Source organism: Vollenhovia emeryi, unplaced genomic scaffold (genome assembly GCF_000949405.1).
Source record: "Vollenhovia emeryi isolate VEMERY1.0 unplaced genomic scaffold, V.emery_V1.0 DF939165.1, whole genome shotgun sequence".
Classification (NCBI taxonomy): Eukaryota; Metazoa; Arthropoda; class Insecta; order Hymenoptera; family Formicidae; genus Vollenhovia; species Vollenhovia emeryi.
Genome location: NW_011967201.1, coordinates 1010488 through 1035395, shown reverse-complemented (window position 1 = coordinate 1035395; position 24908 = coordinate 1010488). Strand labels below are relative to the sequence as shown.

Genomic DNA, 24908 nt, shown 5'->3' with positions numbered 1-24908 from the left:
TCCCCAATGTACTTCTTTACTTTGTCCTTTCTTTTTTCTTTTCTTTTTGGGGGGAGGGGGAGGGAAAGTTTTTTTCTAGCCGCGGCCTCGTCTCTCGCACACCACCACTTCACGCTCCTACACCACCGTCACATTTAAGATCACACCACCACAGTTTTCGCAGCTGAGAAAATATCGTGCGCCCGTGTGCTCTCCTTTTGCCTCTTAGTACTTTATTTTGCGCCTTTATTAATCGAGCATACGTCGTACCACCGTCACCCGACAAGCCGTGCCCAAACTCGTTTACGTGTTATTTCTTAAAACCACCTTAAGTTACATATGCTTTATGGGTGCTGCTACTGCCGCTGCTGCTTACGCCTCATTGCGTGATGTAACGATTATCACGAGGGGGAACACCTTCTAAACGCACACCGGATGCAACCATTGTCACCGTATACCTCTCGTTCTTAATCCTTCATTTTTGTTTTTTCATATGAACCTCTTTGGTAAAACCGACTACGTTGTCATAGTCGTCATCACGCTCGTTAATCCCTTTATCGTAACCATTATCCAAAGTTTATATCGCCAAAGTCATCGTCATTGTCAACCTCGTCGTCGGTGTCAATGTCAATGTTATCATTGTCATCGCCTCGATCTCTCTCTTATTCTCGCTTGGTCGTCATCGTTATTGTAATTGCTAACGTCATTATCGCTTAATTCGTTCGCGTATAATAAAACGTCATTAATCCTCCTCCACGTTCATTCCGATCGTTGCCGTTTTATTTCGTCTCACCTTCGTACGAGTCATCGATCTTGCCATTTCTGTACAGTTCGATGTCCATTATTGTCACGTGATCGATAGCTCCTCACCTTCAACCTCGTCAGTATCAACGTTACTGCCAGCGTTGTAGTAATAATTTTATCCCTCTCTATTAGTCCGATCATTATCATTTATAATACCGTATAATAAACGGTTTATAACCACCATTACGAGTACCGTCATCGTCCTTGTCTTTGGTCGTCAATATTCGCCAGCATTATCATTATCGCGTTCGTCATTCCTGTCTCGATTATTGCCGCCGGTTTCGTTTACTGCATTTGCATTCTCGTTACAGGCTACATCTTGATTTCTCTTTTCTCGCGACCGATTTCGTCAGGCTCGTATGGAGAGTTTCACGCGACAGATCTTTATCAAAAGAAATCTTTATCGCGTTGTGAGGTAAAAATTACATTCATTTATATAAAACTGTAGCTCAAACTAGCTCCTGCGGCACTTATTATTATCGAGTGTATTAATAAGCGAGGAACAATAATTTTACACTGAAACGGCATCAAAGGTGCCAAACTATTAAAGAGCAAGTGATAAGCATGACGTAAGTGCTAATAATTTCACGTATAGTTAACAAATCTCGAAATTTCAGTGACATTTCCAGAGAGCGGAACGACGCGTGGTGTCAAATGTATCATTGTAATATCTCAATTCATATTGCTTGTCTTTCACGTATAAACGTTCTCGAAGTGATTTTACTCAACCGTAATCCGATTAGCTGTACTTAATATAATCACGTAACGTTACTCAAATCTTTGAGAAATATACTGTCAAAGCGTGTTATAACCTCGATCAAATACGATGACAATGGTAATAATCGCGATGCTCTATTCGGGAAGGCTCCTCTGACAAGATTCGTTTGCAGCACCTCTCGTCGCATGACGTTCATTTCTTTCGAGCGCAATTAGGATAACACAGTGCAAGCAGTTCTAAAGTTCCAGCGAACGATCGTGAGCGATGAAGTTAGTATTTCATGATCACCAGGTATATATATATATATCCATGTCGATGCATATTATTTACAGCAAAATAGAGCGTAATATCTTATATATATATATAGGTATATGTACATGTACGCGTGTGAATATGCGCGGGAGAGTGGAAATATGTGCGAGCTGTGTACACAAATGCGATATCTGTTTCTAATGAGGTGATGCGAATGAAGCGTAATGTATTCTATATTCCATGATTAATGGCATTTTCGTAGCCTTGAGCGAAAGAGCTACCAACAGAAGTTCTTTCTTCTCGCGCGATATTTAGGCCGTGAGAGATAGCGCTCGCTCATTAGAAACAACATTTTATTCATTATGTCCCTTCTTTTTTCCTCAATTATCTCCTTTATTTCCCTTCGCCGCTAAGTCGCGACGGTTTATATACTGCATTTATTGCCGCCGTTGTAACAATAGAGGTGTCGAGTTTTTCTTAAATATAATTACAATCTCACGGGTACGGGAACAATGCGATATTTATTTATATCAAAACGAACGTAGCTATACATTTTGTTGTAACCTGAGTCTTCGCGAAAACGTAACATTTTGTAATCTCTTTGTATACAACGAACGAAATGTCAGAAATTGCACAACGTCAAATAACATTTGAGTAATAAACCATCTGAGCTATTAAACATTCAACCAGCATTTTTATAACGACTTCAGCTTCATAATATCGTTCGATATCGAGGAACGGATGATGCCAAAACAATTCAGACTTTTTTTTCCCAGTCCTTAATCAAAATGCCGGTGGATAAACGTCCAACTAGTAATATTATTTTGCTCGATACGAGTGCCTTAATAACCGTATCTAGAAGACGAAACGAATATAAAAAGAGGGGCCGGGGATTCGAGAATTCAGACCAGAATTATAATTTTAATGAGCCCGATTTTGATACCGTCATATAAACCCGAAATAACGTATCTGACACACTTTCGTTACCAAAAACCAGGCGAAACATAATATTACAAATAAAGCGTAGAGGTCACTTCCACGCGTCGAAATTCAAAACTCGGCAAAATTACATCGGTTCAGTTTCCGTTCGGCTAAATTCGTTCTATTAAATCAATAACTATGCTCTAACTACGTTGTATAATATTGCGTTTCCGGCGTACCGGCCTAAACATAAGGAATCATCAGTAATAACTTTCTTTTCTCATCTCTTTGGTCTCGACTGAGGTAATCTGCCTGTGGAATAAACGACTAGCAACATTCCGCTTCAATACTGTTGAGATATAATTACAATACATCAGCGGTAGTGTAACATATATACTATAAGTGGAACACATTTATACAAAACGGGTATGCCTTCTATTGACAGCCGGTAGACTATATCTATCTCACTCTCACACATTTTCTCTTTCTCTCTCTCTTGCTCGTTTTCTCTCTCTTTCTCTTCGTAGGAATCTCCAAGGTCTGGCGTCGTATGTGTATTCCGCACACGGTATTCTTAGTTCCTTTATTCGTCCTGCTTAACGACACGACGGAGTGGCTCGTCCTAGATCAGTACCGGCGGTCAATACGTGACTTCGCACTGTGCCTCGTGCTCCTTGCGGTCCTTGCGAGCGTGATACTGGCTCTTATGGCTAACCAGACTATTCCTCGACTTGTAGCTCCTGCCGCACTGGTCGCAGGACAAAGATTGCGGCACGTAGAAGTGCGTGTCGGCCAAGTGCCTCTGCAGGGACCAGGCGCGGGAGAAGGTCTTCTGGCAGAAGTTGCAGTAAGTGCGATTCGAGGATTTGTGATCCGGTTCGTGGTACGCGCGCGACGCGTCTACGTGCTTCGATTGCGCGAAACCGTTCCGCGTGCGCATCCATCGCAGGTCGAACGGCGGCGCGTCATTGTTCGAGGAGACTCCGGACGTTTGCGGCTGCTGTTTATCCCGAAGGCCGTCGTGACGATACTCGTACGTCGAATCGAGATCCGTATGCCTCTCGATCGTATGATTCGACAGTAGGCAGGACTCGAGCTCGTCCATCCGCGGCGAGATGGGCTCCGATTTCAGCACGATCTCCATCTGATCGTTAATGTTGTCTAAGAGATCGATTATCGGCAGCTCGTGGTGCTGCGGTTGCACCGCCGTCTCGCCGTACCGATCTGCGCTTGTATTTTGGTTCGATTCCTGTATTTTTCGTTGGTATTCGATGTTGGTAGTGGACTGCCAACCCCCGTCCTCCTCGGCGACCTCCTGGTCTGCAACCAAAGAGGAGGGGGCTGAGTCCAACCGGATTCACGCGACATCATTTAGTACCATAACGAGCAACTTTCAGCACGAATATTTATTCTCTTTCTCTCTCTCTCTCTCTCTCTCGCTTTCTCTCCCAATCACACACTCTCTTTCTCTCTACCGTCGTAATGTAACGTAACGCGCGATTCCCGAGGCTGATTCTCTACAAGAGTGAGTTTGAAACGCTTTTACTAAAACGAGTAATATCCAAAGGTTGTATTCTTAGCACAAAGCTGACGAGCGAAATGAGAGCGACGTCTTGTCGTAGCGTTGCGAGACGGCGAGAGTCAATAAATCTAAACCACGATTGACTTGAGAAAGTCTCGAGCTAGACCCGTCCTCGAAGAATTGGCACACGGTGTGTCTAGTCCGTCCATCCAATTTATTTATTAAAATTAGAAATCCTATTTATAATGCAGCGCAAAGGAAAAATGCCATTAAAATTGTCACATCGGAACCCGTAATTCTGCTCTTGACGGCGGAATTATGGAGCTAAAAAGACTAGACGGGGGAAAGCAGATATGGATAATTACAAAGTAAATCCGGCGCGATATATCGATATGCGATTGTAAAACGGATAACGCGCCGGATTGACTTGCGTGCCATCATCGCCCCGTGGGCGGGGCGCTTTTACTCGTCATTTATTTTAATTCCATGATTCCGCCACGAACGGCATTAAGGATTAATACAGCGATTCCAGACGGCTGATTTTTTTTTCCTTCCGCTACGCATTGTCAACATTGCGGTAATTTAAATTCAGGCTAGAGCTAATTCGCAACATACGAACGCGATCGATTCTATCGCGAGAGCTCGCTCGAGCACTCGTTGCCGGCTCGCTAGGCCCATCGAGAGAGGGACGACGCACGGTTTGACACCATAACGCTCATCGGGCGAAGCGTGTCGGCAGGACGACAACGATCGTCGTCGACAGGAGCACGGGACGGAGTTCGCGGACGCTTCTTTGCGGGATTTTACCCAGCCGGTTACCCCTGGCAACGCTACCCCACGTCGGTCCTCCGCTTCTCTACTTCGCCCTTCCTCTTCGCGTTTCGCGCCCCTCGTGATCCTGCCGCCGCCGCCGCCGCCGCCGCCGCCACCGCTGCCGCCGCCGAGCCGAGCCGAGCCGAGCCGCAGCCGCGCGCCTCCCGGACCCCCGCGTTCGCCCCGAAGCGCTCCCCCTCGCGATACAACCGAGAAGAAGATATATACGTAGGATGTGTATTATTCTTAATAACCCCTGTATGCCGTTACGCTGTATTATGACTGATGTTGACTCTAAGCGCGCGGAGAAGAGAACGAGAGGAGCGGAGCCCGCGATCGATAGGCCGCTCCGCTCCAGGTGAAACGAATCCAGGAGACGCCGCGAGCGTCTCGAGGAGAAAATCTGCGGCGCGATTGAGAATTTCAGACTAGCCTCGCGCGTGCCGTCCGATACGTCGCAATTTGCATAAACGCGGCATTAATCGTCCCTCCCCCCCCCCTCCTCCTTCCTCTCGAGTTGCCTTACGCTGCAACGGATAGATTTCATCTGAGCCTATGAACTATTCCGCATTTAAACGACGCGTGACGTAAGACGCGATTCTTCCGTCCAACCGTAACTACGCGATCCGAAAAAAGAGAACGGTATTTAGAAGCGCGTGTGTGCGCGTGTGCGTGTGGAACAGCCTCGTTTTTTCTCTTCATTTTTCCTTCCGTCGTCTCGGCTTGCAACGAAACGCGCGTTCGGGAACGTCATAAGGACGAGAGGTAACTCGTTTTCGCGCTCCGCACAATATCCGTACCCCCCAGCGGCGGAAAGGATGGGCGTTCCGCAATAGGCGAGCATTATGCCGATAGACAAGCGATCCCCTTTTTCTCTAACGCTCGCCCGAGGAAACGGAGGGAGGATGCTGGGCTGGCGAAGTGCGCGCTGCGCGACGGCGGCCGCGTTGTTCTCTAGCCGAAAACCCGTTCGGACAACGGAGAGAGTGAGAGAGAGAGAGAGAGCGAAAGAGAGAGAGAGAGTGTGTGTGTGTGTTTTACGACGCGCAAGAGACGTCTCACAAAGCGACTCGAGAAGTTTTCTCATGTAGATTGTGCATCGCTATTCTTAGCGAGGAGCTTCTCGCTGGCTTCTCTAACAGGCGCAAACAGCGGCTCGCGATATAAGCCAGTTGCATTTCTCGCTCTCCGCCTCTCCCCGCGCTAATCTCCTCTAGATTATACGAGGGGGAGAGAGAGAGAGAGAAAGGGAGAGGTTTCGAAAAAAGCGTGGAAGCGATTTGAGATGCATTCGCGGTTACATAAACGTCTCATTAAATTCTATCATTTCGGTAATAATGCACGCGCGATCGTCCGGAGCACCCGCGGAGGTCAGGCGGGTAATAGCGATATTGGAATATTTTTCAACGATAAAACAATACGGTTATAGAATCGTTAAAAAAAACGAATATGATATTTATATGTATACATATATTCGGTAGATATTACGGAGTGGAAATTACAATTGCCTGTATCGGCGAAGATATCGCGTGGTGTCAACGCCGATGTCATTACTAAGTGACTTTATATCGCGCGTTCTTCATTCTCCGGTCTCTCTCTCTCTCTCTCTTTCTCTGGTTACTTCACTTTCCGACTAGATACGCGATATTAGCGCAAGAGAAGGTCATCGTAACCTGCGACGTATAAACAGATTGTATCGCCTGCATATGTATTCCCGGGGCGTGTGTATCCTCGCAGAAATCTCGCAGATAAAGGAACGCGCGTATCCGAATAGATAATCGCCGATAGCATCAAGGAAAGTCTATGTAGTCATAATCGCCCGGTGCGATGCGATCGGCCGGTTTCCTTACTCCCATTTACGCCCGCGATATCCCCGTCGTGCTTGCAGCGTGACGTCGCGCGTCCGTAATCGCGATCGCCGTTGATCGATGCGACCCTAATCGGCGGACCTACGAGGAAAAGGAAAGAGCTTTGTTTGGAAGATTCGCTCGGGAGATCCGCGGCCCCACGGCGACGAACGATACAGAGCGAAAGTGCAATCGCCGGTGCCCCCTGCCCTCTTTCTCTTTCTCTCTCTCTGCCTCTTTCTCCCGCCTCCCCTCCCTCCGAATCGCCTGGCCATTTCTCTAACTGCTCGTCTCTCAAATTCCCTCCGCCGACTTGGCCGCGTTCGCCGTCCCCGCGTCCCCGCCGCCGCGCCGATGCCCCACACTGTTGCGCAGTTTTCGAGGTCGCCTCAAGTTCATCATCGATAATAGCGCGGGCGAAAACAAGCAGCTAGACCTGGGCGTCCCCGATAAGTACGTACTACAGATAAAAAATTCCGTCGGATTTGGTTCGGAGCGAACTTTCATTTGGCCTTGGCGGGCGCCGCGCGTCCATCCGAGAATACGTACCGTTAATGCCCCCGCGCGCGCGCGCGCGCGCACGCGGCAGGGGTTCCCTAATCCGGGCTCGCTCCGAGAGACTCGCGAGGAAACTGACGTGCCAGGATCGCGAGGTCCCGGTGCGCCCCCGATCGCGCGAGAACCCCGAGAGGAAGGCCGTCGCTGCGGAAAGAAAACGCGTAATTTCCGAAACGCAGGCAATACCGACGGCTAGAGATTTGTCGGGACGTTCGAAATTTGCGACACGTTTCGAAATTAGCAATTCCGCCGATCAATTCTACACGTTTCTGTACCTCCGGAGCGTCGAGGTGTATAAATGTACGAGGGAGATAAAAACGCGCGATAAATCGATTACTCGATAACGCGTATCGACCGAAATCATCGGGCCCCGAGTCGAAAATGAAAATCGGACTCTCTTGGCGAGTTCTTTTTTCCCTCCTGCTTCCGCGCGCAATCCTGAGTCAAGATATTAAAACCGTCCGCGTTTCGTCGTACGGTTGTCAAGCATCAATTATGCATGAACGTGAACAATAGCGCGTCGCTTTGTAAATCATTTGTGAACGGAGTCGCGTGGAGTCGCCCGTTATTAATTTCGATGTTTTCCGCGACGACACTTCCGGCGGTCCCACTTCCGACGCGTCGCGCTGGAGGAAGAAAGAGCGGGGGGGAAAAAAGAGAGAAAGAGAGAGCGAGAGAAAACAATCGGCTTTTTTGCCACACGTGACGCACGTGTTACGCGTAGCGGGATGAACGAACGGGGAGATTTATGGGTGGCTGCGAAAAAAAAAATGAGAGCCACTGTGCATCGGCACGATCGCAACTACCGAAACAGCAACGAGGCGACGGTGGCTGACGGGGTAAAGGGGCCAGGGGAGGAGATAGTATGGAGAGGGACGAGGTGCGTTAGAGAGAGAGAAAGAGAGGAGACACTCGGCGGGATCGAATGAACAGAGACCGGCATGGACGGAGGGACCTCGCATCATCCCGGCTGACAAAATTTCGCGTGCCATTTATTCGCAGCCTCGCGAGATGGCATGCCCGGCTCCGCGTGACTTTCGGGCTGCGTTACGCAACCGGGATTCCTCCTCGTATCGGCAAGCGAGTTTTAAAAGCCCCGAACGCATCGCGCGAGCTATCGCGAGAAAGGATAAAGAGGTAAAGAGAGGAAAAGCTGGCGCGTCGCGAAGGCCGGGCCGGTCCCCTTGCACGTCCGACACGTGTGGAATCCACGCGAGGTGTCCACGTGTGTGTTCGCGCGCGCGGTGTATTCTAGGCCGCGAAATCCTGGAGAACAACAACCGGGGAACTAGATTAATGAAGCCGACGACGGTCGAGGTCTCGCTAAGCGAATTCCAGATTCGACCCGGCGGGGGGGGGGGGTAGGGGGGGTTCTATCGCCGAAAGGTCTCTTGGGCAGCTGATACGAATGGTCTTTCGCGACTCTCCGCGATTTAAACGAGTAACCCAAGAAGTGAAACGTGAAGCGCCCTCCCGAAGAAGCGGTGGTTCACCTTGTGGATCGATATGCGTGCCTATTATACAACGCTTAGAGCCGACACGCCCGAAAAAGGACAAACCGCGTCCCAAGTGCGAGAGCGTTTTAAGATTGGCGAGGGGCATCGAGGAAAAAAAAGAAGATGCGCGAAAATACGCTCCTTTCTCTCTCTCTCTCTCTCTCTCTCTCTCTCTCTCTCTCTCTCTCTCTCTCTCTCTCTCTCTCTCTCTCTCTCTATGCGGTGCTAAAAAGCGATAGAACAAATATTTGTTTAGCACCGTTGCATCGGGACTTCGCCACGCCTCCTGATACACAGGCGCAAAAAGAAGATAAACCGCGCTTCGAATTCAACCTCGCAATCGATATTTTCGTGCTAAACTTCGCGACAGATTACCACCTATCTACGCCTCTCTACGGAAAGAACAACGCCGCCGAAAAGACGGGAAATAATCGGAGCGCCGCAACGCGCCCGCTTTTTTGCGTGCATTTCTTTCGACGAATAAATCGAGCACTCGCGAGGGAGAGAGACGAGAATACGCGGCGCGCTCTCCCCGAGAGAGAATCGAACGCGAAAGAATGCGCGCGCGAATTCGACGCTCTGCCGCTCCCCCTCGCCGAGCCTTTCGAACTGATTTTTTGGTCACGTTCCTCGAACGCGGCTGCTATTTTCGAAGTTAATATGTTTTACCTCTCGTTCCAAACGCACGCGGATCGCGTGCTGGAATCGGACCGTCGCCCGTCGCCGTCCGATCGAAATATCGCTTCTCGCGTTGTGCTCGAGGAATTTAGACGTACAGACGAAAGATATTAGAATACCATAGACACCTTCTGCTTATCCCTGAGGTTGAATAAAACTAGAGTCCCTCTAATCAGAGTCTGGACAACAGTCCAGTTTCTGCAAAATGATGCAAGACAGAAAGAAATATATTCCCTCTCACTCTACATACAGCATACGCGTCATATATAGGGTGTCCCAGGACGAATGGTCAATTTTCTCGAAGGTGATAGTATCGGTTATTTGAAGCAAAAATGTTCATATGAAGATACGTCCCATTCCCCACTGTTTCCGAGATCGAGCACGTTTCGTTGACGTCCTCCTTCAGATGAACCGTGAACACTGGGGAACGTTCCATTTTCACTCAGTGTATTGAAAACCTTGGAAAACACTTGACGATTCGGAATTCTGCGTGGAGGAAAGCGTCGGCGGTATTCTTCAACGGCAGCAGTAGGACTACCATATTACAGAAACCGTAAACACACAGCGTAGCTATGCATATTCGACATTTGTGAATACGCGAGGCATTTTGTACGTTTCTACGATGTTATCGGCACAACAGTCAACAGACGTATAAGAATAAATTCCCGCAGACGTTTATGAAGTTGGATGAAGGGTGAAGTGTACAGAAAAGAAGTAAGTACACGAGACATTTGAGTAGCTCTCTATCTCGGAAGCAGTGGGGAATGGGACGTATATTCGCATGAACATTTTTGCTTAAAACGACCGATACTGTCACCTCCCAGAGTATTGACCTTTCCTCCTGGGACACCCTGTATATCGCTTTCTCCTTCGCATCATTTTGCCGAAACTGGCCCGCTGGCCGGACTCTGATTAGAGGTACTCTAAAACGATGCGCGTAATGTGTAATTTAAAAAGAAACGTCACGTCATTTTACCACGAAATCTCCGCCGATTGTCAGCCGATTATTAGCAGCGTCGCTGATTATTGCAGCGAACCGGGACAAAGAGAACTTTCAGTCGAGACTCGGGAGACTGATCGTCTCTTCGCGGTAATTTCGCCGGTTACTTGCGCGATGAAGCGCGCAGTTAATTAACGGAAAGAAAGGGCCGCCGTGTTCCTAAAAATACCGGCAAGTCAAATTCGAATCTCGATTACAAGTCCCGCGGGGTCTTGAACGCAAGACAAAGGGGAACGTTGCTCGCGCGCGTGCAAGAGGCGCCCCGAGTTCACCGTAAATATCGTATTTAGCTCTTGAAACAATGCCAAGATCGCGTCGTTATCATTCGCTCCGCCGTTAAGACCCCGTCGCGCTTAGCGTTTACTCAGCAGCAACGGTCGTCACGTCGAACGTGACGAGCAGTGTCGTCTATTAAAAATTACATCGGCCTCGAAGAGCCGTCGTCTACTGGCTTTATCTACGAGCACGGTTGATCCGTTAAATCCTTCCGTCAGAAAACGCGAAACCACAGTCGGCCGATAACGAATAACGGGATTAGAATACGCGGAGTTATCGTACGAGGACAATCTATCGAATATTTTCAAGGTTAACGTCGGAACGAAAAAAATATTTTTCAGATATTTCACGCGATTTTGCAACGCACGTTCTCCGAACGGCGTCCCCGTGCGCCTTTCGCAGCGAAGGGGTTGCCGATGCCCCCCCGGGACTCCCGTAAGCGTGACAAATGCCCTGGACCTTCGAGACACGTCCGACGAGACGCCCTCGCAGAGGCGTCGGCCTCGCGTGGCTATTTCTCCTCGACGTCGCACGAAGATTCGACGGCGAGCGCCGTGCGCCGTCACTGCGTGTCGCAAGACGCTCTTCGCCGAAAACTAGGAGGAAAGAAAGAAAACGAGATAAAGAGAAAGAGGGAAAAAAAACGAAATCTCTCCTATCAGTCCTCAAGAGCCGCCCGTCGCGGTCTCTCGACGGCGCGCGAGCCGGCACGATATAATTTAATGTATCTAATGATTCGCGGAGAGAGTGAGTGGCAGGAACGTGAGCGCCGCACCAAGGTCGTCGTATTTTTAGTTAGGCCAATGTTTAGTTGGCCACGTTCGTTCTCGTCGGAGATAGAGGGACCTTGAATTTCGCGGATAACATCTGCAGCCTTATCGACGCGGTCCCCGAGCCTCCTCCCCGCCCCCCCTCCTCTCTCCCCCTCCCCCCTCCCCCCGACCCCGCTGCGCGTTCCCTGGCGATAAACTTTTTCAGTACTAACCTAGTATAAGCCAGCCGTTCAAATATTAATCGACAATGCGAGGCCGCACCTGAATTTGCACAACCGACCGATCGACCGACCGGCCGACCGACCGATCCGGCTGATTGTCGCGCATTTGTCAAAGTTTTCTGCCCCCCCCCCCTTCGCCGCCCTCCTCCCTCCCCAAGGATACTAGCGAAAAAGATATGTGCGCAATCGAAAAAATGCGTCAGCCAGCCTGTCACGGCCTCCGTCGCGGCCGATGACGACTGCCGTCAACTCGGGGCGAACATTCTCGCCAGCTGAGACTCGGCCGAAGCCGCGAAAACGCACACGCACACGGGCTCGCGCGCGCACGCACGTTCGTACGGTCGGACGTGTCTCTTTTTCTTCTCCCCGCGAACGGCTCCTCGGCGCGAGCGAGCGCCCAATACGGCGCCGGCTGCCGAAATCCGCTTGTGGAAGGTCACGCACACCCAAGTACGCCATTCTTCGCTCCCGTAATTATTCGCCATTATCGTTAGCGGGGAGGGCGACTCCCCGTATCACCTTAAGCGATGTAATCGCGCCATTACGTCGACGTGAGAAGGCCCCGCGTCTCTCTCGGTCGTCACGTCGCCGGTGCGACGACTCCTCTCGACGCGACGTCGCCCGGACATCGGCGTTATTCTCGATTTCACGTCCAAGTGGTTGAAACACCCGCGGTAACTCGGGTCGACACGCCGCAAACTCGGCGTTCTCCGCTTTTCCTTTCGTGTCGGATAACAGATAGTTTCATTCTTATTTTCCTCATTCGTGTCATAGACAATCTCATTCCTACTTTCGTTTAAGAGTGCAGAAGTAAGGGGGAGGGGGGGAGATGAAAACGAGATCAGACCTATCACATCCTCTTTCGACGACGATACACGCGAGGGATCAGCGAGAACTCCGAAGGGCCGGAGTTGCGGGACACAATTTCCCTATCGACCAGTCGCATTATATATTGTATTCCTATTTTCTTTTTCATTTTCCTTCACTCTGCGTGCCTACGCGTGCAACGCGCGTCGCGGCGCGCCGTGTCGGCGATATCACGCCGCGGATATTGATTCTGTTGCGAAACGTTAACGCGCGGCGCGGCGTTAACGACACGCAACCGATACGCAGCCCGACCCGTTCGATCGAGCGACACAAGCACGTCAACGATCGATTATCGGGAAAATCGGCGCAACACTTAAGGCCGCATCAGACTAGCAATTGTCGACGCGGACTGGGTTGGGATTGGCGGTTGGCGATGGTCCTCTGGCCAATGGGAGTCGATTAAATCGCTGACTGCTCCGCTCTCATTGGCTGGAGAACAATCGTCAGTCGTCAATCCCAATCCAATCCGAGTTGGCAATTGCTAGTCTGATTCGGCCTTTACGTCAACGACGCCCGATGAGCGTAGTACAACCATAGACGTATGATATGTAGACTGCGCGTTTGGCTGAAGCAGTGTACAAACTTTAGAAAGAGACAACATACTTTGAGTGGCCGCCCTCTCTCACGTCTCTGTCGCTATCTATCATTCCTCTTCTGTTTCCCCTGTACTAGACAAAGACGAGGCGACAACTCAACATCAGCTATCTCGTTCTAAATTTTGTACACGTTTTCAACACGGGAGAGGTAGGGAACGGTCTACTCTCACTATGTCTATGAGTACAACTAGCAGGTCCACTCTCTGTCGGTCCCTCTGATCTTTACGGTCCCGATCACGTGGTATTCCGCCATGTCTTTGGTCCAAACCCAACGGCGTACGTATGTGTACGTACTACAGTTCCCAGTGAGAAATGATTCGTGGATCGACGTCGAAACGACGTCGAATCGACATCGACACCGTCGAATTGACGTCGATTCGACATCATTTCAACGTCGATCGACGAGTCATTTCTCACTGGGTTGTATGTCTGGTGGTGTATCAAAGCCGCACTACCACACATACAACTTTTCTCTCATTGGCTGGACCAACGAAATGTCGGATGTGCAGAAGGGATCGAGGCGAAATGAAACAAACGACGGGGTGGACCCGCCAGTTATCTATGCGTCGGGCGCGCTGTCGTCCGATCGGGAGGAACCGGCGGATGCGACACGCATACACAGGCGCCCGGGGGTGCGTCGTTAGCCCCCTTTTCCTTCGGGTCCCGTCGGGTGTCGCGAGGTGCGCCGGGGTCAACGATTTCGCGGCGCGAGTGTTGCACAGCGATGCCGAACTCCGGTGCACGCTCCACTCCATTTCTCTTTGCGCCAATTGCGCGTTCGTACGTCGCCGATATTAATAACGGCGGTTCGAGCGAATGTATCTGCTGGCGGCTAGCGTGAATTTTTTTTCGCGCGAGTCGATAAAATTGTCGCCGGCCAAAGGCGTCGCTCTGCCCACGTAACTACGCTCTCTGTTGAACCGTCTCGGTCGCGGAGACGAATATATCGTATACGGTTACACGAGGCGGAGTGTGTAACTCCTTCTTGGGGGTGAATTGTTTAACCTGTAGAGGGCCAACAATTTTTCCATTGAAATTTGCAACTTTTTAAACAGAAAATTTATGCATACACGTAATCTACATGTTCCGCACAGTTTTCAAGTTTGCTCCTGGCCACTACCCTCCGGCCCTTTAAAGGTTAATCCTTTCAAATAACACCAACACGAATCATTTTTAGACAACTCGCCTCGCCCAATTTGAGAAACATTGCGGAACACCTTTTTGTGGAAAGTTTCGGCGTGTCTAGAAATGCTATGTGTCGCGCGCTGAGAAAAACGAATTGAAATATTCGAAAATATGCTACGTATTTTTTTTTTCAAGTTTACCCTTTTGCGGGAACGCCCTTCGACCGTTAGGGTCATGTCGGCGCGATATTTCTAATAACTCCTCGAAATCCGTGCTTAATCTCGATTAAACGGTGAATCCAACACTAGGCGCCTGAGCTCCTTGAAGCGCTGAATTTTTGAAATTTCTCCCAACGGGGAAAATATATTCTATGTATAGAGACAGCAACGTGAAATCGCCGGTGCGGCATATCGATGATAACAATATAGCCGACACATTCTTGATATAAGTGCCCTGTCCCATTTAAATCGACATACCTTTTGGCTCTCTACGTCACAAATATTCCGCGTGGAACGATCGGAATAATACATTCTGAAACTTTTGCATACCTTCCCCGCGACACCTTACACCCGTATTCGATTTCAAGCGCAAATAGATAAATAGATGTCGAAATTATGTACGCCTGCGTTTGTGTAAAAATGTATAAAACGACGTGCGAAAATTTGAAAGTAAAATAATTTTTGTTTCTCCAATGTAATATGCGCGAAGCGCGAACACGCGACGCTTGGAACGTGGCGTGCACGTAACTTTTCCGATACATAAATGTAACGCGATAGAGCGCGTTCGGGAAACGTGCCGCGCGCGGGACTCGTCTCCTATGCGGAATCGCAGATAAACCGCGATAATGAATTCGATCGTGTATCTAAGCGTAGCGCAGTGACGCGTTCGGCGCGCCCTGGTTCGCAGTCTTGCTTCAAGTAAGCTGCAAGCCTTAAGCCGTGAGAAATCAACCAATAACAGACATTTATTCCCCTCGCTCTCACCTGTGATCGGTTGATTTCTTACGGCTTACCATTAGAGCAAGATTGTGGGACCAGGGGTGAACGAGCGTGAGTTACGGTCGGCGAGCGCTGCCTGTGCGCTCCGGGCTCGGCTCGCAAGATTACGGTTACCGAGCTCGGGTCCGCGATCCCCGAGAAGCCCGCGGAGCCGCGCAGCTCCGCGGCAGCACGATGATTTTCATGAAATGCGATATGTAGATGCGATATCGTATAATGGTGCCGTATAGTAATGATGATAACGATGATTTTGGAACGCATGCCAATTAGAAGAGATTTAATAATCTTCCAAGCAGATAGTAGTGCTCTTTCACCGCAACCAGTAAACACTTTCATTCTCGTAATTTGTGATTGGTTGGTTAGTTTGATATAACTGCACAAGTCCTTAGTTACTTTTGTTGTAATTAGAGCGAACCGCTACATCGCGCGCGCGATCGAGGTTCGCCGCCGCGATGTATCGACTGTCAGTGGAAGAATAATAAAAGTAGCGCAGTAGTGCCCTTAAAAAAATCAAAAGAACGCACATCGAACGCACGGTTTCTACGGCCGCGTGATAACGAGTGCCACATATATATATGTATAGCGGGAGCGTGATATATGTATATAGATTATCTCGACTTGTCAAGCAATTCTAATGATTTCAAAAGGGCAAAGAGCTAAGAGAGATTCAAAGTCCCTTACCTTGCGAGGTGCCCGCTAGATCCGGTGTCTGCAAGCCGTGGCCCAGCCCTGGAAATTTCACTATCGTCACACGTAGCAACGGCAATGCCATCGCGCACGGAAACTCAACAACGGCCTGTACGCAATTTCGCAATTAAAGAGAGGCAAAGAGGAGAGAATAAAGCGGGGACGTCTTTCTCGAAATGCAAAATAAAGTTTAGGTGCATCAGCCTACGCTCGCGACCGACTTCCAGTTCGCGACGAGCGTGTGCACGCGACGCGATATCAGACGACGATCGATCGATCGCGTACGCTCAACCCTTAAGTGCAGGAAATTAAAACGTGCATACGTAACTAAATTGATTGAAGAAAAAGAAATTTAGATTTATCCGTCCTTTGCTCGGTCTCGGATGAAAACGGAAGAGAAAGTCCAGGAGCAACGTCGAGCGACGAGTCGCGCACTTAAGGGTGAAAAGGGGGGGGGGCGCGAATTGGTCTGTGCGTACAGGCCCGCCACGTGGTCCGGCGCTCCGCGACGTACCTGACAACGGCGTGTGATCGGTGGTGAGCGCCGCCATGCTGAAGTTGAAGCTGCCGGGCGTCGACGTGAAGAGCTTGCTCTCCGGCAGGAAGTTCTGCGCGGACGTGTGCTCCGGCTCCGGCTCGTGCTCGTTGCTGCTCGCGGACGCGGGCGGCCGGTCCGACGCCGCGGCGCCGGAGTCCGACGAGTCCTCGTTGTTGCCGGCGTTGCCGCCGCCGTTGCCGCCGGTCAGCTCCAACGGCTCGCACTTGATATTGCCCTCGACGAGGCTGTTCTCGTCGTGCACCCCGTTGCCCTCCACCTTCGTCGACAGGTGGTTGTTCTTCACCATCGAGAAGTCCGTGGGCGTGGCGTCGTTGTTGTTGAGCGGCGGCGACGGCACCCGCGGTCTCTTCACCGACTCGTCGTGCGGGTCCGGGGTGCGTCTCTCGTTCCGGCGTATCTGGGCACGGCGCAGTAGCTGCTGCACCGTGGTCGGCGTAGGGGTCACGGGCGTGGGCGAGCCGCCGCGAGGGAAGGTCTCCTCCGACTTGTCGTGGAACGGCAGGTGATTGCCGCCGGCCGCCAACGCGCGGACATGCGACAGCTGGAAGCAAAACCGGCAGTGGCAGTATTAATTATACAGACTACGGCAGGAACGCGTACGCGCGCACGCACGTACTCACGTACTCACGCAAGCACGCACGCACGCACGCGCGCGCGCACGCGGCTCGGCCGTAATTATCGGGACCGTCGCGGTACCCGCGAGCCGGAGATTTGTCGTTTAACCGATCGATAAATCGCCCCGCCGAAACCGATAGCTCGCCTCGGCGAGCCAATTCAAGAGTCCCGCGACGTCGCGACGCCGCGCATCGATACCCGATACTCTTTCACGTTCGCCGGTTCGAATACCGATTTCCGATTTATCGAGCGAGTCCGCTTTATCTCCGCTCGCTTGACCTATGACAATTGCGAATTGGAATCAAGATAGACTCGCGCCGAGATAACGGCACCCGCCCCCCCCCCTCCCCCGAGAGGACGCCAAAGTTGCGTCTATTGGCGATAACGCGAAGGAATTACGACTCACGCGCGCGTCTCTCTCGCGGCCAGAACGTGCGCTTTTACTCCTCTCGAACCCCGTAAGTGCGCCCGATCTCGTACGCGACGCGGAGACGCGGTCGAGAAACGGAGCTGGAAACCTACGGCAGCCGCCGTAGCGTCAAAGTCCGCGGGGCTCAACGGAGCCACCCCACCGCTTTCGTCCCCCTTTCCCCCCCGATAATCGCGGCCGGGAAACGTACCTCATCTCTGTCGGTCTGGTCGGCCTGCTGCGTGAGGCCCGATACCCTGAGGACCTCCGCCGTCTTCAGAAAACTACTGAGAGAACGCTGATGTACGTTCACCTCGCCGTGATAAATGAACTCCACTAAGGCATGCAAGTCGCTGAACGCTACATCCTGGAGCACTATCACTGGGTGCTTGCACGGCGTGCTCTGAAACGGTGCGACGTTTATTGCGCATAATCATTAGCGCGGTGGCGAGTCGAATTCTTGGCCTCTCGGTGTGGCACAAGTCGCACTCCCCGCTCACTGCCGCCGTGAGCGCGGTCCTCCGCTCCGTCTCGACCGGTGAATCACGAGCACGTGAAACCGGAAGATCCGAGGCGGAAGGCGCGCCGGCGACGGGGCGCGGGAGGGAGGCGAGGCTCTTACCTTGAGCAATTCTCTGAAGTACGGACTACAGGCGGAGAGAACGACGCGATGCGCCTTGAGGCTCTTGCCGTCGCAGGCCAGCGTCACGTCCACGAAGTCCTCATCGTCCCGCAGGTTCTCAAACGCCGAGGTTATGCTGCTCTGGTAATTGTTCCATCGCAGACAAAAATGTTGTGTATCTACCATCGTTGTGTCTATTCACCTGCAATTAGAAGGAACACGCCTGTTGCTGATTGGGACCAACTTGGGGCCGCGGAAGCTCTCGCTTGGACAGAGAAAGAGAGAGACAGAGAGATAGAGAGAGAGGGGGGTGGGGGATCTAAACGCGACGCCTCCCGGATGCGAGAACGCGCCGGCACGCGCGAGGCCGAATCGGCTTCGCCGCTCCAACTGACGCTAATTGGATACGCGCGCGCGCGTAATTAAAAACTTTCGGCTACGACGCCGTCCTAGGGCACGACGCGCGCTGATAAGCTTGCAAACTGATAATGTTAGATAAGTCCAATTTCGACATACGAAAACACAATTGCAACGTGTACACACACTCGATACCCGATATCAAATCGCAATTGCATGTACACCGCGATATTCCCGATAAATCGGTGGATTGTAAAAAAAAAAAAAGAGCGAGCGAGAGAAAGCGAGCCGACAGAAGAAAATAACACACGGCGATTAGATGCGCGAGAATTTTATTCTTGTCCTCGTGCGATGGATATTTCATTGGGCCGCGATTAATCCGCCCGATTCAATCCGCGCCGCGCTTGTTACGGAGGAAATTTGATGCCGGCGATATTAAATTTTTCCGCGTGGCTTAAATTATTAGCGGCGAAAAGTAATCCGCCGGCGATCGATCGGCTCGTAAATTCGCCGCGGATAGTTCCGCGGCTTCTTGTAGCGAGGCTCAAGTCTCGAGTCTCACGATCTCGAGAGGCAAAAGGGAAGAGGTGCAGGAAGATCGACTGCGTGGAAACGCAAACGCGGCAAAACGAGCGCACGAGGTGCGGATCGAAGAGACGTTTCTTCCTCCGCTCCGCTCCGCTCCGAAATACTCGGTCCGCGATGAGCCGAAAACTATGTCTCGCGAAAGACCGCCCGCTGGCCGGCGGCGCGTGGTGACATAACGAATTGGAAATTCTGCCGAAGGAATGGAGGAATTGCGGTGTAGATAAACGTACCGCGGCGCGGCAAGGAGCGACGCGCGTTTATTTGTCCAATTGCGCGGAGTGGAGCGGTGCGACGGCGAGGGGGGGCGGGAATAAAATCTAAGAAGCGCGCCGTGCGCGCGATTCGCCATACGGGAAAATTAGGTCGTCAAGTCGGAGCCAATTCAGTGCGTTGATTAAATAATTCTCCGCTACTTATAAAAGCGGGAGCGCTAAATGTGCGCTGATAGTGTTATCTTAGCGCAATGATAAAAAAAAGAGGAAAGATCTTAAAACAAATTTGCAGAGCGCTCGCTGCTCTCACGCGCGCGCGCGCGCGCGCGAGCGTCCGCTCGGAAAGGCGCGTTTAACGGGCGAGACGCGGAGGACCGTTTCCGCGGACTGTCGCGCGCGAGGGTGATATTAGCGGAATTGGAAACGCGTCGCCACCGCGCATTTTGACGCGTCACCGAATAACAAAATCTGCATAACGAATCCCCGTTTATACCATCGAATATCGCGCATCGATAACGCGAGCACCGCGAATTTCAATTGTTTCCGGCCTCGCGTTTTTCCCGTTGCACAGTAACAAAAAAAACAAAGCAAAAAAAAAGGAAAGTGACAAAATAACAATGAAACGGCGGCGACGCGGGAGGAAAGTCTCGGCGGGCGGGAAACGCTCTCGTATCTCCATCCCTTTAACCCGAGCGTAGAAACCGAGCGTAGAAACCAAGCCGCTCTCGCCGAGAGTCGCTGTAGGGTCGCGCTATCGCGTTCTGCTAAATTTGCGTGTGACGAATCCGCGAGATAACTTGGCCACCGAACATTGTTTGATAACAGACGAGAGAGGGGAAAGGAGAGACGGGCGCGCCCCGCGCGACTCGGCCCGGCGCGATCGCGAGGAAACGGAGCAAAAAGAAAAAAAGTTGCAACTCGCGGGCCGTCGCCGTTCGACTCGCGCGTGCTCTACCGCCGGCGCGGCACCGGCGCGCGAACGCGACGCCCGTATAAACTATTTGCACAATTTTGCGCGCACAGCCGGCCGCGTCGCGCCGGATCCGCGCTCGCGGGGAATCCCGGGTTTCCGAGTATTCCGAAAAATCGGCACGTGTCACAGGACGGGCCGCTTACGCACGTTCGCTCGGCACGCGCGGATCGACCGGGATCGATCCGCTGGATACGATACCTTTCGCACACGTAAAAGCCGCACGCACACACATACACGTACACATGCACGCACAGGTATACAGTTCCTAAGGCACGCTCGGCCGGCAGCGCGAACGGGAATCACAGCTTGCCGAGTGCGAGCGCGTTATCGCGAGGGAACACCTATCGGCCGTCATGCCGCGTAAGCTAATGACCGAAACAATGAACCGAACACGCCGACGACGGGGCGACGCGACGCTGCCCCGCGTGCGTGCGCGCGCGAGTGCGTTGCCTGCGTGTGTGCGTTTATCTCCGGGCGAAGAGAGAAGTGGAGCGTACACTTGACACACGCGACATGAAAGAGAGATCGCCGGCGAGCTGGCGCGGCGGCCGCGCTCGCGTCGAGATCTCGCGGGGGATCGAGTCGTCGCCGCGATCGATCCCGCAGGGGGCGATCCAGAGCGCGATCGAGCGAGTCGCGGTGAGATCGGGTGAACGCGCGAATCCGCCGCGTCCCGCGGTGAAAACGGAGCCGCCGCGAGCGAGCGAGCGAGCGAGGGCGCGAGGATATCGGTAAATACACTTTCCAAATAAATACTAAACGATTTCGTCGTTCCTTCCTTCCTGGCGCGTGGATCATCCTCCTACCCCTCCGCTCCCTCTCATCGCGCGCACCAACCACCACCACCGCCCCCACGCCGTCGCCGCCGCCCGAACTGTCGGCCACACCGAAAGTGATCGCGATCGAACGAGGACGGCGCGGCGCGGCGCGGCGCGCGCGTGAGGCCGACGGAGAGAGAAGGAGATTAGGCGGAGACAGGAGGCGGGACGGGGAGATGAGGAGGATGATCGAGCGGGCAGGATCGAGCGCGCCGCGACTTTCGCGCTCGCCGCGCGCGCGACGCCCGCGTCTCATCCGCGTCGCGGGCGTCCGGGTATTCGCGTATCGCGCGACGACCGTATTTCGTTCAGGTCGCACGCCGCGGTACGCGAGCGAAGACCGGAGGCGAGGAGAGGCCGGAGAACCGGCGCAGCGGCGGCGACAACCACGGCGGCGGTGACGACGACGACGACGGCGGCGGCTACGACGGCGACGGCGACGACGGCGACGGCGACGACGCGCGCGGAATCTTGTGCACCTTGACTGGGGGCGCCGCGAGCGAGCAGTCACCGCAGCAGGCTCCTTCCCCGTCGCATGCCGCGTGCGAGCGAACCCGACCAACCCCTAAAACGTCACGTCACGACTGTGCGACTCCGTCGCGGAGAAGGCGCCGCGCTTCCCCGCCGCGCGCTTCGCCGTCGGGGGCCGGTACTCCGCGAGGCCGCACGAAAATGTACGAAAAGCCGGCGATCGTCGCCGTTACGAGAACGGGCGCGTACTCCGCGCGAGGGGGAGGAAGCGGAGACGCGGAGGAAGGAAGAAGTCACGAGAAGAGGGAGAGGAAGCGCGTCGGCGGGGTGGGAGGGGGGGGGAGGTAGATACGGAGAACGCGGGGAAAGGATAAGCGCAGGGGAGGGAGGGAGGAAGGGAGAGGGAGGGAGGTCGGCGACGACTGAATGACACGCGGGAGGAAGACGGACGGAAGATTTGGCGGAAGGCGAGGAGGGAAGAGAACTTTTTTTTTCCATACTCCGGGGGGGTTACGTCTCTCTAATCGATAATACACGTTTAGAAGACGAGTGGTGCGCGAGCGGGACCGAGGAGCGGAGGAAAGTAAGGAACGAAAAATAGCGCGACGCGCGCGTGTGTGACGGCCGGGTCTCGCGAGGAGCGAAACGTCGACGGGGCGCCGCGTGCGCGATTTCGGACGGGACCGAAACGGCCGGGGCGGTGGAGAGGCGGAACGTAATCCGTTCCTTATGTTCGCGTAATGAATCGCCGCTAGGGTCTGGCGGCTAACGATATGCGCGACCGCGGATTAGAGTGTCGAGGATTGTCATTTCGGCACGTACTTAATTCCGGCCGGTTTTTGGCCGCCGCGGAATCTAGTCCGCGTCCCCGTCGCCGTGAACGAGCAGCCGGGGACGTTTTCGCGTTTATTGCTAGGCCTGACGCGAAATCGTACGTCACTGTCTCGCGAATCTTGTAAGGCACGATGGAAATGTTACTGCGCCGTTCGATAAGATCCTTCTTATTAACGAAGACGGAAATGGAATGGCAGCTATCGGTCGAAGATCGTCAATCGTGTGCCGATCGTCGGACTTGGGAAGTCAAGGGTGATTTAAGGCTCGAAACCGCGCCGACGGATTCCGATTTTTCGCGTTGCGAAAGAATGTATTCAGTTACACGAATAAATACGAAAACTCACCCTCGTCTTAAGGCCTGCGTCCACGACGCTAGAACTTGCAGCTTTTATGGAATAGTCGCAAGTTGCTTGGCTACACATTTCTCGAAACTAGAACCTGGACCAAGTTCCAGCGTCGTGGACACAAGGCTTAAGACCTGCTATTCCATGAAAGCTGCAAGTTGTTTGGCCACACATTTCCCGAAACTAGAACCTGCACCAAGTTCTAGCGTCGTGGACACAAGGCTTAAGGCTTGCCATTTCATAAAAGCTATTCCATAAATTTCCAAAAATTCTCGAAACTAGAACTTGGAGCAAGTTCTAGCGTCGTGGACGCAAGGCTTAAGGCCTGCTATTCCATGAAAGCTGCAAGTTGCTTGGCCACACACTTCTCGAAACTAGAACCTGGACCACGTTCTAGCGTCGTGGACGCAGGCCTTCGGGAGCGCGATTCCGATTTCCACCCCCGAATTACACGCGAGAGCGGTGCAATTTCGATTGATCTCGGCCCGTTCTCCGCGCGAATTTTCACGCGACTTTCGCGACTCGAATGTTCAGGTCCAATTAGCGCGAGAAAACGTATCGCCGCGATTCGTCGTAGGCGGCGATAAGTGACCGGGGGAGGTAAGAATTTGGCGAGCGGGGTGTGAAAAATCGCGGCGCGAACGTAATTGGACGGTGCCGCGCGCGAGCTAAGAAATCCGAACGGGGCCGGCGATCGCCTCCAGTTTCCAGTGATGCATCGGAGTTATCGTTAACGGGGCTACTAACGAGGCCCGAGATTTAGCTCCTGGAGCGACGCGCCCCGCGAGAACGACGCGGTCCCCGCAGTTAATTACCTCGTGGGGGAGGGGAGGGTCTGTCAGAGAGTCGCTCTCACGTGCGTCGCCTTCCCGGTGTCGTCTCTCGCCGATCTCAAACCACCATCCCTCCGACTTCTGGCTCCGTCTGCGGTCTGGCGACGGTCTCTTCCGGTCTTCCCCTTGCCTCCACGCCGGCTGTCACTGTGTGGCACGCGGTCCGCAGTTAAATATCATCGTTCGCCGACGACGCGCGGTACCAATTGACTGAGTTCCCGGCGGTGCCCTCGTTATCGCCGTTCGTCTGAAAACCATCCGTTTCTTTCGCTGCGTGTTCTGCGAGGATCTTACTGCGAGGGAAAGAGAGAGAGAGAGAGAGAGAGAGATGGGGAGGTGGGGAGAAAGAGAGAGAGAGACAGAGTGGCGCGCGTCCGAACCGATTTACCCCCTCATTACTGCCGGTGATGGTTGCACACCGTGCACATGTGCGTACGCATGCATCCACCCTCCCTCTCGCTCGCTCGCTCGCTCGCACGCACGCTCGCGCGCGCGATGCACTCTCAACGTGCGCGCCGACAAATACGCGCCCGCGGATACGCCGCGTTCGCTCTCTCTTTCTCTCTTCCTTCCTCTCAGGCGGGGCACGTACGTGCGCGTACGCACGGACACGCGCGCGCGCCCGACGTACACTCGTATCTCGCACACGTTGCCACGAGCCGCACTCCCGCGATCTCTTCGAGAAGCGGAATCTCATCCGGTTGTCGCGACTCCTATCCCGCGCGAGGAGCGCGCCGGCCGAAAATCTTCGCACTCGCGGCAACAACTCGCGCGAGACTCGGCACGACCGGGAGCGCGATCGACGATGACGAGGAATCCTCTCTTTCTCTCTCTCTCTCTTGCTCCCTTTTCGTCTTCCTTCTTCTTCCGCCCGCCGGCCTCGTTTCGACCGCGAAATACGAAATGAGACCGCGAGACGATAACGACCGACGGGCACCGGTGGACGTCCGTACAGGGATGAACGTACCTAGCACGTGTGCCAGCCACCAATCGGCGAGGGAGAGAGTGCCACGTCCGTCCTTACACCCCGCGAGCGAAACAACGATCCCCGGTACAAGTTCGAGGTCGGATGGAGCACGAGGGCACGATAGGCATAATCACTGTCGCGGCGCCGCACGCGGGGAGCAGCTGTCGATTCGCGA

At 53.0% G+C, this 24908-nt stretch overlaps 1 protein-coding gene across 1 annotated transcript in view; it reads right to left on the bottom strand.

Annotated features, from left to right (window-relative positions):
* Positions 1–24603, bottom strand: part of LOC105564414 — a 27818-nt gene extending 3215 nt beyond the window's left edge. Inside the window, exons 1-5 of the mRNA XM_012016761.1 lie at positions 23749–24603; positions 18337–18538; positions 17926–18117; positions 16646–17231; positions 16126–16185 (exon numbers count right to left, since the gene is read on the bottom strand). Of these exons, the coding sequence (XP_011872151.1) occupies positions 16126–16185; positions 16646–17231; positions 17926–18117; positions 18337–18522 (1024 nt within the window). The 5' untranslated portion in view covers positions 18523–18538; positions 23749–24603. The remainder of the gene's footprint in view (positions 1–16125; positions 16186–16645; positions 17232–17925; positions 18118–18336; positions 18539–23748) is intronic.
* Positions 24604–24908: the final 305 nt, after the last annotated feature.